The sequence below is a fragment of the Alosa alosa genome, chromosome 15 (genome assembly GCF_017589495.1).
Source record: "Alosa alosa isolate M-15738 ecotype Scorff River chromosome 15, AALO_Geno_1.1, whole genome shotgun sequence".
Lineage (NCBI taxonomy): Eukaryota > Metazoa > Chordata > Actinopteri > Clupeiformes > Clupeidae > Alosa > Alosa alosa.
Genome location: NC_063203.1, coordinates 26189860 through 26201315, shown reverse-complemented (window position 1 = coordinate 26201315; position 11456 = coordinate 26189860). Strand labels below are relative to the sequence as shown.

The 11456-nt window shown below is 46.8% G+C and overlaps 1 protein-coding gene across 3 annotated transcripts in view; it reads right to left on the bottom strand.

Annotated features, from left to right (window-relative positions):
• The window catches only part of tnfrsf19 (tumor necrosis factor receptor superfamily, member 19), a 26309-nt gene extending 15320 nt beyond the window's left edge, over positions 1–10989 (bottom strand). The window contains exons 1-4 of one of the 3 annotated variants that reach the window (XM_048264979.1): positions 10788–10989; positions 10328–10495; positions 8716–8807; positions 7409–7519 (exon numbers count right to left, since the gene is read on the bottom strand). In XM_048264979.1, coding sequence (XP_048120936.1) covers positions 7409–7519; positions 8716–8787 — 183 coding nt within the window. In that variant the 5' untranslated portion in view covers positions 8788–8807; positions 10328–10495; positions 10788–10989. Of the gene's footprint in view, positions 1–7408; positions 7520–8067; positions 8133–8715; positions 8808–10327 lie in introns of those variants that run through there. The other 2 variants (XM_048264978.1, XM_048264980.1) reach the window with 2 other exon arrangements.
• Between the last annotated feature and the right edge of the window lie 467 nt (positions 10990–11456).

Sequence of the window (11456 nt, the reverse complement as noted above, 5' to 3'; positions counted from 1 at the left end):
ACAGAGGGAGAAAGAGAGAAGAACGAATTAAGGCATTAAGGACGGGAGGAAAGAAAAGGAATGAGCAATGAAAAAGCGAGAGAGAGAGAGAGAGAAGAGAGAGAGGAGAGAGAGAGAGAGAAGAGAGAGAGGAGAGAGAGAGAAGAGAGAGAGAGAGAGAGGGAGAAGGCAATGAAGAGGAGGGGATGAGGGAATGAGAGGAGAGAGAGAACAAATGAAGGCATGAAGAAGGGAGAGAGGTAGGGAGGGAAATGAGAGAAAGGGAGGGAGGGAGAGAAAGAGGGGAGAGGAGGAGGGGGGAGAGGAGGGGGTAGGAGGAGGGGGTAGGAGGAGGGGGGGTAGGAGGAGGGGGGAGAGGAGGAGGGCTCTGAAGAGTGCCAGTGTGGACTAACAAGAGTGCTGTGTAAAAATAATGATCCCTGGAGCATGTGTGTGTGTGTGTGTGTGTGTGTGTGTGTGTCCCCACAGGAACAAAGGCCGGCCTTTCTCTTGGCGAGTCCATCGTACATGGGCAATAATCTCTCTGTGACTCCTGCGGGGTCAATGTGTCGCCTTCCGCTCAGCCCCTCGGAGATGGCGAGCCATTAGAATGAGAAAGGCCCGCCATGATGCCCATTGTTGCTTCATTGCCAGTTTATTGGCCAGCTCTTTTCTGCCCCTGGCCCTCTTTCTCCCGGCTAGGTCAGCCCAGTCCAGTCCATCGCAGCTTTTCAGAGAGCCGGCGTGCAGATGCAAAGGCTCATCCACACGGGGGGTAAAGCTTTGAGAAGCTCAAGAAGAGAGAGAAAGACTAAGAACATAAAACTACCCCTAGAAGTTTTTTTTCTCCCCCCCCCCCTTTACTTTGGAATGTGTGCACCTCAAGAGGTCCAAATACCCCCAAAAGCATCTGAATAAATAGACCTCACTCTTTTCAACTGAAATACTGGCCCTCTCACTTCAATACAGACCTAAACCTGTGGGCTCATCATGCTAGTGTGAGAGCTTTTTGGTGAAAGGTTTGTATGTTTTAGTTCCTTTTGCTGAGACCAACCCTGTTCTTTGCTTCATATGTCGTGATAATGCATTATGCATGTCACACACTAACATATTTCCATAATGTAGGACACCGGTGGCTGCTTTCTCTTAGTTCAAAACCACAAAAAGCGACTTCTCAGCCAACAGCCCTCCAGCAATGCATCATGGGTAGACGGTGTAAAGACACTCTGCACCACCGGTGGTTGAGGTAGCCGTGATATCAAGTTCAGGATCGCTCTAAACCCCCTCCAATACACAATGGAGGACAACACCCAACGCATTGTTCCCTCAACACAGCGATGTTTCCCGTAAAGAGATGCACTCGGCCTCAGCCTACTGTGGGGCTTACCAGCACAACACAGGCCTGGGATCAGTTTCCTCTCCTTGTTGCTCAGATGCCCGGGGGGGGGGAGACAAGAGAAAGATTCCAGAAGGCTGCAGCCTTTTGTGTAAGAAATGGGATATGGAATTAGACGTTAACAATGCTGGTCTGTCAGCGATATGTAATCATACTCTGCACACCAAGACCCCGCCATTCCAGGACAACAGAAAATTTGTTGAACATGTTCCAAAAATTGGGTACACCCTTGAGGAAGTCTCTCTCTCTCAAGAGATCTCTATGTCTGGAACTGATTCAACTTAATAATACCTCGTTCCTCCACTAGAACGGGCGACCCACACCACAGCATACAACAAGACCTTTTCCCATATCATATAATCTAATGTATGGAAAAATGCAGACATTTAGTGATGTAGACATTATCTAAGAGAGAGAAAGAGAGAGTGGGAGAGAGGGGGGGAGGGGTTGGGAGAGAGAGATGTACATGTAACCTGCGTGATTCAGCCCTGCACACGCCCGGACTCGAACCCGCGAAACAGCAGCACCTCGGATCGGGAGGCGAGCGCGCTAACAATTGAGCCAATAGCCCAGGCTACTGGCTCGCATGCCAGCAGCACTCTTGAGGCGTCGGGGAGTGAGGTTTACCAACGTTCCACAAGCACAGCTAAGCTAGCTGGCATCCGTTACATACACACAAAGAGAGAGTGCAAGACAGGGAAAAGAGAGAGAGAGAGACAAACAGACTCAGACAGAGAGAGAGAAAGAGACAGAGGGACACAGAGAGAGAGAGAGAGAGAGAGAAAGACTGAGTAAGACAGAAAAAGAGAGTGAGAGCCAGAGAGAGAGACGGAGAGAGAGAGAGAGAGATGGAGCGAGAGCGCAGGAATGACATCACATCAGTGTATTGTCTGGTGCAGCTGCTGTCGCCGCCACCGTGTGAGTGCCGCTACCACGGTACATTCCACCGCCGTCGCACAGATGGATTATGGGAGCTCATATATCATTAGTTTGAAGGTCAGCTTCAAACAGGACGCCTCTCTCCTAGCCTGGGTACTGTTTCACGGCCTGGGCACACACACTCACACTCACACACACACACATGCACGCAGATACACCCACACACTGACAGATGCATGTACACACACACACACACACACACACATTCAGGGCACTGTTAGATTATGTGAGCTAAGATGCCGTAATGTGGACTGGTGGGTGAGAGCTTATGACAGAGTCAATGTTTGAAAGACAATACTGTGAGTGTGTGTGTGTGTGTGTGTGCGTGCGTGCGTGCGCAATGTCTGTGATTAATACACCGTGGTGAAGTCTAAATGTTTGTAAGTGTTCCAAGTTTTTGTGTGGTTAAGTAGGAGTTGGAATGACAGATAAAAAAGAAAAGAGAGAGAGGAGAGAGAGAGGAGAGAAAGAGAGAGAGAAAGAAAGAGACAGAGACAGAGAGAGAGACAGAGAGAGATAGTGCCAAGAGTTCTTTAGTCACTTTCTGCACAAGAGGCAGTGGAGGAGGGGAGAGGAGAGGGGGAGAAAGGAGGAGAGGAGAGGGGGAGAAAGGAGGAGAGGAGAAGAGAGGGTGAGAAAGGAGGAGAGGAGAAGAGAGGAGTGGAGAGGGGGAGAAAGGAGGAGAGGAGAAGAGAGGAGTGGAGAGGGGGAGAAAGGAGGAGAGGAGAAGAGAGGAGAGGAGAGGGGGAGAAAGGAGGAGAGGAGAAGAGAGGAGTGGAGAGGAAAACAGGCCAATGGAAGTTGACAGAGAAGAGGGGAAGGAAATGAGAGCACTGTAGAAGAGGAGAGGAGAAAAAAAAGGAGGAATGAGAAAAAGAAGAGAAGAGAAGAGGAACGAGTGACAGCTCACACCAAATACACAAGTAGGACAGCAACCCCCAGAGCCAAGGGATGGTGGATGAGAAGAAAGACAGGATATGAAGGGGAGTGAGGAGAAGATAAAAGGGTTGAAAGAAAGAAAGAACGAAACGAGAAAAGGAAAAGATACAAGGAGAGGAAGAGATAATAGAGTGAAGATAAGGGGAGAAGATGGTTCTGGTGGACCGCAAGCTCTGTGTAACTTAAAGTGTGTGTGTGTGTGTGTGTGTGTGTGTGTGTGTGTGTGTGTGTGTGTGTGTGTGTGTGTGTACCAGACAAACACATGCTCAGTTGGATTCTGTCATTATGTATCTCCCAAACTACGAATAACTTCCTCTGAGACAGCGAATAGGACACAATACTGTATGTGCGATTCGTGATGCCATACTGTGTGACGTGTTCTCTTGACCTCTGTTATTGTCTCGACTCTTCAGCCTACCGCATGTTTTGTCCTCCTCTTGGAGGTGGCGTTACAGTCGGCCTCAGCTGAATGAGCTCCGTGGGGTCGGATAAGCCTGCGTATCGGCCAGTGACAGCGATCTCGTCTCAGTCGGAGCAAGCTCAGACATCGGCACGCGTCGCTCCCCGCGCCCTTTGGGTTGTTTTCTGTCCTCTCCCTGGACGCCAAGCATAACAGCGGCAGGGTAAGGAGAGGACAGCGCGGGGTGAGATAACGCTCCGGCGTGTTCAGACACACTCCGCCGTCTCCGAGATTAGCCCAGACTCCCCACGACGGGGCGGCCCTGGGAACGGCTGCCACAGGGACTCACGCGGCTCAGGGCCACGTCTGGCCCAGAGGGACCACAGCGGATCAGCTCTGGATCATTGCTGTTTCTGTGTGCGTGTGTGTGTGTGTGTGTGTGTGTGAATGTGTGAGTGTGTTTGTGTTCCTCACGCACAAAAGGTTATGCATCCACATAATTTTAACTTCAGATAAAGTTCAACTTCAGAAAAAGTTGAACAAGTGTGTGTGTGTGTGTGTGTGTGTGTGTGTGTGTGTGTTTGAGTTTGTTTGTGTGTGTGTGTGTGTGTGTGTGTGTGTGTGTTACATGCTACATTCAAAATTTATATCACCATATTCCCAGCACCTCTTTCTGCAAATGAGACTAAGAGATGAGTGGAGACACATGTCTCCTGCCTCTAGCACATCTTACATCCAAACGCCTCAGAAACGCTTCAATAACGTTAGCCAAACGCCTCAAAAATGCTTCAATAACATTAGCCAAATGCCTCAGAAAAGCTTCAATAACGTTAGCCAAACACGAACATCTTACAATCCGAACGCCTCAGAAACGTTTCAATAACGTTAACCAAACACGCACATCTTACATCCAAACGCCTCAGAAACGCTTCAAACGCATTAGCCATACAGAAGCCAAACAACCTCACAACAACAACGTTGTGCTTATATTAAGGATTAATACAGGTTTGCTTTACTTACAAAGGTATCAGAAACCAAGAATGTCAGATAGTCAGGTATGAAGGGATTATGTGCTGTAGTCATTTGAGATGTGTTTTCATTTTTGCAGAGGTTTAGCCTTGACCCTCAATAATGGTTTAAAAGATGGGATATCTAGAGCTTGAGCCTCACCCTCACACACACACACACACACACACACACACACACACACACACACACACACACACACATCTGAATTAAATTTAAAAAAGATAGTAATACCCTTCCCAGGGTTGTTTATGAAAGCCCTTTTGTGATGCAAGCTTAATCTGCAAATCTGGGGAGCGAGTGAGTGATTTAAGACACAGCCATAACACCCCGAGACAAGCAGGGTCAACGTGCGCTTTTCTCTCACAGGTGCACACCATCTTCCAGATCATTGTTCAATGACGCAAACCAAAGAAGAAAAACAGACACACACACACACACACACACACACACACACACAGTGCTCGGCATGTTGCCATCGCACTCAAAAACGTAAATCACACATTCACACATCACACTGAAACACGTCAAGGCAATTATTACAGACACAATGACATATGGGTGTGTGTGTGTGTGTGTGTGTCTGTGTGTGCCTGTGTGTTTGAGAGAGAGAGAGGGAGAGACAGAGAAAGAGAGTATGTGTGTGTATTTGAGTGTGTCTGTGTGTATGGGTGTGTGTTTGTATAAGCCTCTGTGTGTGCATGCTTGTGTGTGTGTGTGTGTGTGTGTATTCTCCACCCCAACGCATACTTAATTTGTACCCTAACAGCTCCCTTACTTGTCTGGGTGTCCAACACACACACACACACTCTGCAACCCAGAGTCCATACCTGTGCAGTGAAACCAAACCAGGCCTGCTGGGGTGATTCACACACAGAGTATTTTCTAGACTCTTCTGCTGTAGGTTTGCGGAGAGAGATAAGGATTAGTCAAAGCAGGGCTTCCTTTCATACAAACCAAATGCCTCCACTATCTAGTAAATGTCTTTTTTTCCAACTGTTGATGGGGGTCTTTTGATCGGAAGTGGTGGGGGGGGGTTTGGCAGGCCACTGTGGAGGAAACAGACATCCCTGATGTCTCACTGCAGACGGTTTTCTCCTCTGTTCTCTTTCCCCCTCTTCTCCTCTCGTCTCGTCTCTTCTCCTCTCCTCTCGTCTTCCTTTGTCTTCTCTCGTCCTCCCTTCTCTCCTCTCTTTCCCTCCATCCGCGCACAAACACTTTGATGTTAAAGGAAGCCAATTATTGACCATGACTTCAGGCCTTTCAGCATTCATTGACGGAGAGAACACAGAAGAAGAGAAGGGGAGGGAGGGAGCCCTCCCTATAAGGCGCAGTGGAGCGTTTCGCCCATAAGAGAGTGCGGTGTGCACTAAGATAAAAGGCAGCCTACCAAGGCCTAATGGAGGCGCATGTGCTCCACACATGTTTGCCAGCTTTTAGCACCGAGCAGAGCCAACACCCCCCACCCCCTCACCACCAGCACTACCCCCAATCCCCCACCCCTTCCTTGCCTACAGCTAGCTCACCTGAACAGCATGTACGTATGTATGTAGGTGGCCTTAATGGGCTGCATGTTTCTCAAATCAACCTCTGGTAAGTACCCTCCAAAGAGCACTCCGGCTGGGGCGGAAGGCGTCATAAAGTGAACCCACAGCCTACGGACATGTCCTCCGCACTAGGGAGACAATATCATAAAAAAGGAATTTAGAGATGGGAATTGGGGGAGGGAAGGGGGGGGCAGGGTAGTGGGGGTGGTGGTTTGTACTGGGGTTATGTTGCATAGTTGAGGGTCGGAGGGTGAAGGTCTAAGTGATCAAAGCATGGCCAGACAACTGCTGCCGAGACGCGGCAACTCACAAGCCTTTTTTCAGCTCGTGAAAGAAGGGAAGTCATTAATAATTGGGCCAGACAAGCCATTCTAAACATCGGCATCTATTGTGTGTTAAGAACAAAGGTGCGCCATTTGCCTGCCTTTTTTGGCTCTCAAATAGGTCTTATCTTGTTCTGGGAGGAAGTCAGAAATATTTAAGAAAATATTTTTCCTATTTTTGTAATCCTGAAGTGGCGGCAGCAGCAAATTTATTAGCCTGTAACTTTTTTTTTACCCCTCTGGCTGGAAAGGGGGAGGCCGCTTGGAAATAAACAGAACATCAAACACTTCCACTGATCCCTATCAGGTTTGAAGTATTGCGAAGCCGTCTTGTAAGCCGGCCTTTTCGTTTTAGGGAGACAGTCTCTGCGGAGCTCCACTCCATCTGCTCCGTGCGTGTGAGGAATCAAAGCCAAACAAACGCAGGACATAGAGCGACTCGGCCCAAACAAGCACAACAACACCAAATGTATCAAAGAGTCGCTGGGGGAAAAAAAGGCTGACTGAGCCAAACAAATGGACCAGAACAAGAATATGAACGCCACGGGGCAGCACACATGAGAGGCAGCTGAGAGTAGGTAAATCGGCCTGTTGCTCAACCCCAGAACTAATGGAGTAAAGAACAGAGAAGACAAACTCTATCTATCATAGATAGTTTATAACCCAGTCGCATTAAAGGGGTGATACGCTACTGTTAAATGACACCAAAACAGCACAGTGCACAACACAATGTAGCAACACTACATCGTGAACTACAGTGAGGCGGCAATAAAGGTGAGTGTGTGTGTGTGTGTGTGTTTGTGTGTCTGTGTGTGTGTGTGTGTGTGTGTGTGTGTGAGTAAGGGACTGATGGCCAGACCTTGGACAGTTCTTCTCCGGCGTTGCACTGTTTGCAGGGCAGGCAGTTGCCGAGGCGATCCTTGTACTCCTGTTCTCTGCACTCCCGTGTCTCCTCTGTCAGTACGGGAACCTGAGAGGGACATCAAATCTCATGAGCGATGGTGTGGGATTCCTGCGTTTCATCGCTGCACAGAACAGTCTGGACCCGTTCCAGACAGAATGGATGAACACGCAGAACATAAGCACACTGTTCCAACATACACACCAAACATCCTCAACATACAAACACACACACACACACACACACACACCACAGACACGCAACATACAAAACACACACACACACACACACACACACACACACACACACCAAACACCTTCAACATACAAACACACACACACACACACACACACACACACACACCAAACACCTTCAACATACAAACACACACACACACACACACACACACACACCAAACACCTTCAACATACAAACACACACACACACCACAAACACGCAACATACAAACACACACACACACACACCAAACACCCTGAACATACAAACACACACACACCACACACACACTCACACCATACACTCAACATACAAACACACACACACACATACACACACACACACCAGCCAACCAAGTTCACACACACATAGAGCCATACACAGATATGTGTCCCCCAACTCTCCAGATATGTGCCCTCCCCTCCACGACCCATACCAAAGTCGCCTATCGCCAGCCAAAGTCGCCTGTGAAATATCTGTCACTATAGACCCTTTCAAGAGAGTTCCATTATCAGCATCATAGTTGGCCCCACAAGACTTCCTTTTTAACATTCCATATGTTATCTTAATGCAGAGGAAGTAGATTGGGGCCCAAATAGAATGTTCAAGCATTGTTTTTGTTTACCTTGTTGAAAGGGTCTATAAACGCAACAAATGGCTGTCATGTCACCGTAGAAATTAACCGACATAGAGGACATGTCTGTCTGTAGTTCACCCCCGAGAGCTGTCTGTGGGTTAGCCTGTGAGAAGAGGGCATGTGCCCTTTTCAGAGCCAGGCTTAACAACATGAAGGAGCGGAGACTAAGGGGGGGGGGGGTGGTCATCCCACCAAGCCTGGGCTCATGTTCTATATGCCAGCCACAAGTATACGGGAAGGAGAAAGCCCTACTCCACGGAACACTGTAGTAAATGTAGTACATTGGCCCTGTTTTGCCTGATGAAGAGTATTTTTTCTGGTTGGGGGCCGCAAGCTTAAACTCCAGTGTGTGGACAGTCCTCTTCATGAGTGTGAGGAGTGGGGGGCTCACCATGGAGGAATGCAGAAGCAACAGCAGCTTCAGGATCAGGAGCCAGGTGTGTTCGCCGAGGGAAGCAGCCATCCTGTCCGACCCCTCTCTGGCTGCAAATCAAACACAGACAACAACAAAAAGTCTCACACTGGCAAACAAAAAGCATTATAAAAACGTTTGTATATTATCATTTTGATTAAACAACAAAGGTCTTATGCTGCTTTTGGGGAAATATTCAGTTGTGTATAAGGGGCTTTGGGGTTGGTAAGCACACTCTAACATTTGCTCCATAGAACACTAAAGGAGCTAGACATTTCCAAAGAAAATAAAAGATGGGTATGGGCACACAGTACAATAAAATATAATATTATTTTTTATTATTATTATTTCACTGACTTATTGTTATGTATAGCATAATATGTCTGGGACAATATAAACATGTTCATTGCTTTGTGACATATTTTCTATGTAACCTACCATGCTATCTGCAGAAGTCATTTCGTCTAAACTTACATGTGGTCAACTGAATAGGCAACTTATTACGTATGCCTGGCCCCGTTTCTGTAAATGGGTTTCCGTGCGTTATGGGTCTGACTTCTGCTGGAGGTAGCAATTATGTTCATGGAATGGATTTGAACTCTCTCTCACCGAAAAGGTTAGTCCATCTACATGTCATTATTAGCTTACCTCACTCTTTAAGTGGACCATTACGCAGTCAGAGGAAAAACCTATGCCTTATCCAGATCGTAATCTTTAAAGAGGCTGACGAACCCTTTCCATCTCAGCAGCAGCCCATTTTAATTAAGCCCATTTTGCCAACAAAGCCTGTTGTTCTCAAACTGCTCTGAGTAAGAGTTCGCGTAATTTACTACTTGCAGCGCAGATATATGGACAATTCAGATGCAAAGTTGATTTGAAACTGTATCGCTTTTCAAGTTTTTTTTTTTTTTTTGCAGTGCATACTTGTTACTGGCCCGGCACTTCAAAGGCGAAGTTAACGACTTGATATTGTTTCTACATGTCCTCCCAGTACTCATCGAGTCTTCGCGTTTAAATGTCAACCGTCACCGTACCGCCACACAGTATTTAGCCTATAACGTAACTTCATAGTGTTGTTCAGTTATAATTGCTTGAATATGCGTAACCATTCTATAAAAGCCTAATGCTTGATGGTTTTTGCACAAATCGACTGCGCTAAAACGCCCATAAAAGTGTTTGTTTACAATAATTTATGATACCCAACTTAATATGGAAAAAATAAAATATGAGTGTCTATCAGTTGGCACTTACGACCAGGCTAAGGTAAAACAGGAGTGTTCACAAGTGCAATGAATAATTATCAAATCCAATGAAGTTGCCAAACGAAGTAGCCCGGTTCAGCATAGAAAATGTAGAGCTCATATAAATATGATTGTGCAAAAAGAGACAAACTTTCCCTTGAAATGTGTGGTAGCCTATGAGAGCTATTCCGGGGGAGTGTTTGTTAACTTAAACAATGTGATTTAACAGCATTGCATTGCAGAATTAACTAGATCGTGCATTTTCAGCAAGGAGAAGGTTACTTCAAATCAGTAGCCTAAGTCATGACAACTGTCAAACTCAGGGACTATTGTAGGGGTTCTTGTCTTACCGGTTTGTTTTATAAGCCCGGACTTCTCTCTTTTGACCTCCACTCTAAATATGAACGTTTTTGTTTATCTTCAAAGTCCTCGTCTTTGTTTATTCCCGCATCGCCCCGCAGAGTCGTTTCACTTGCCGTCCGTCCAGTCTATCGGTCTCCGCAGCTCTGGACAATCCCCTAAAAATGAAGACAAAGTCAGCGCCGAGATCAAAGGCAGGGATGGCTGCGATCTCACGCTTGTAATCTGATCTCCGATCCGCATGTAGGTCTCTACATCAAAGCGCAGTCAAGTTCGCCAACACTCTCGTCACAAAAAAACAAAACAAACAGGTTAAACCGAAAATTATTACAGTAGTCTAAATTGGTGTTTCTTTTGCAGGCTGTTTAGCTGTAACACACGCGAAATCTGCAGTCAAATTGGACGATTGATGTTCAGTGCTCCGTTCAACAGGAAAAAGATCCGCCTTACTTCCACCATCGCCCGCTCTTCAGTGTTCCCCGGGCGGTTTGCTGCGTTTGGGAGGCCCGCTGTTTGATGCGAGCTCGTGGGGCCGCGGTTGAACGCCCAGCGCTTCCCTCTGAACAGCCTTTCATCTTTCAACCAGCAGCAGACGCCTCTACGTCACTCCATGCCCTGGGATTGGATGAAACGGCTGTCTGCAACCTTGGAGAGAAACTTTGTTTCGGTTTTATCAGTGCTAGTGCAAGTCCTTACAATATGATCTACGGAAGGTAGTCAATGTATTGGGCTGCATGTGTTTTCATAAAGGTTTCAGACTATTATGTAAATTAAACAAGGCCTACACACATTTGAAGTAGACTAAATATGAATCAATCATGTAGGCTATACCTTTTTTGTACGCTTGAAACACACAAACTCATGCTGTGCACATATGATAATATTAACGAGGTATTTTGATGTTCCATGAACCTTTGAATTATTTAATATTCAAGCTATAGGCCTAATCGTTGAAAATCATGAAGAGCATGTCCAGGCATGCCTACTTCGGTAGCCTTGAATCAGTGGACTTACGCCCTATGGGTAGAATTTTCTCAGTAGGGTCGTAGTAGGCTATGGTCTGTTATATAGCCCAGACCCTGAGCAATATAAGTTGCAACGTCTAGCCCACACTAGTCG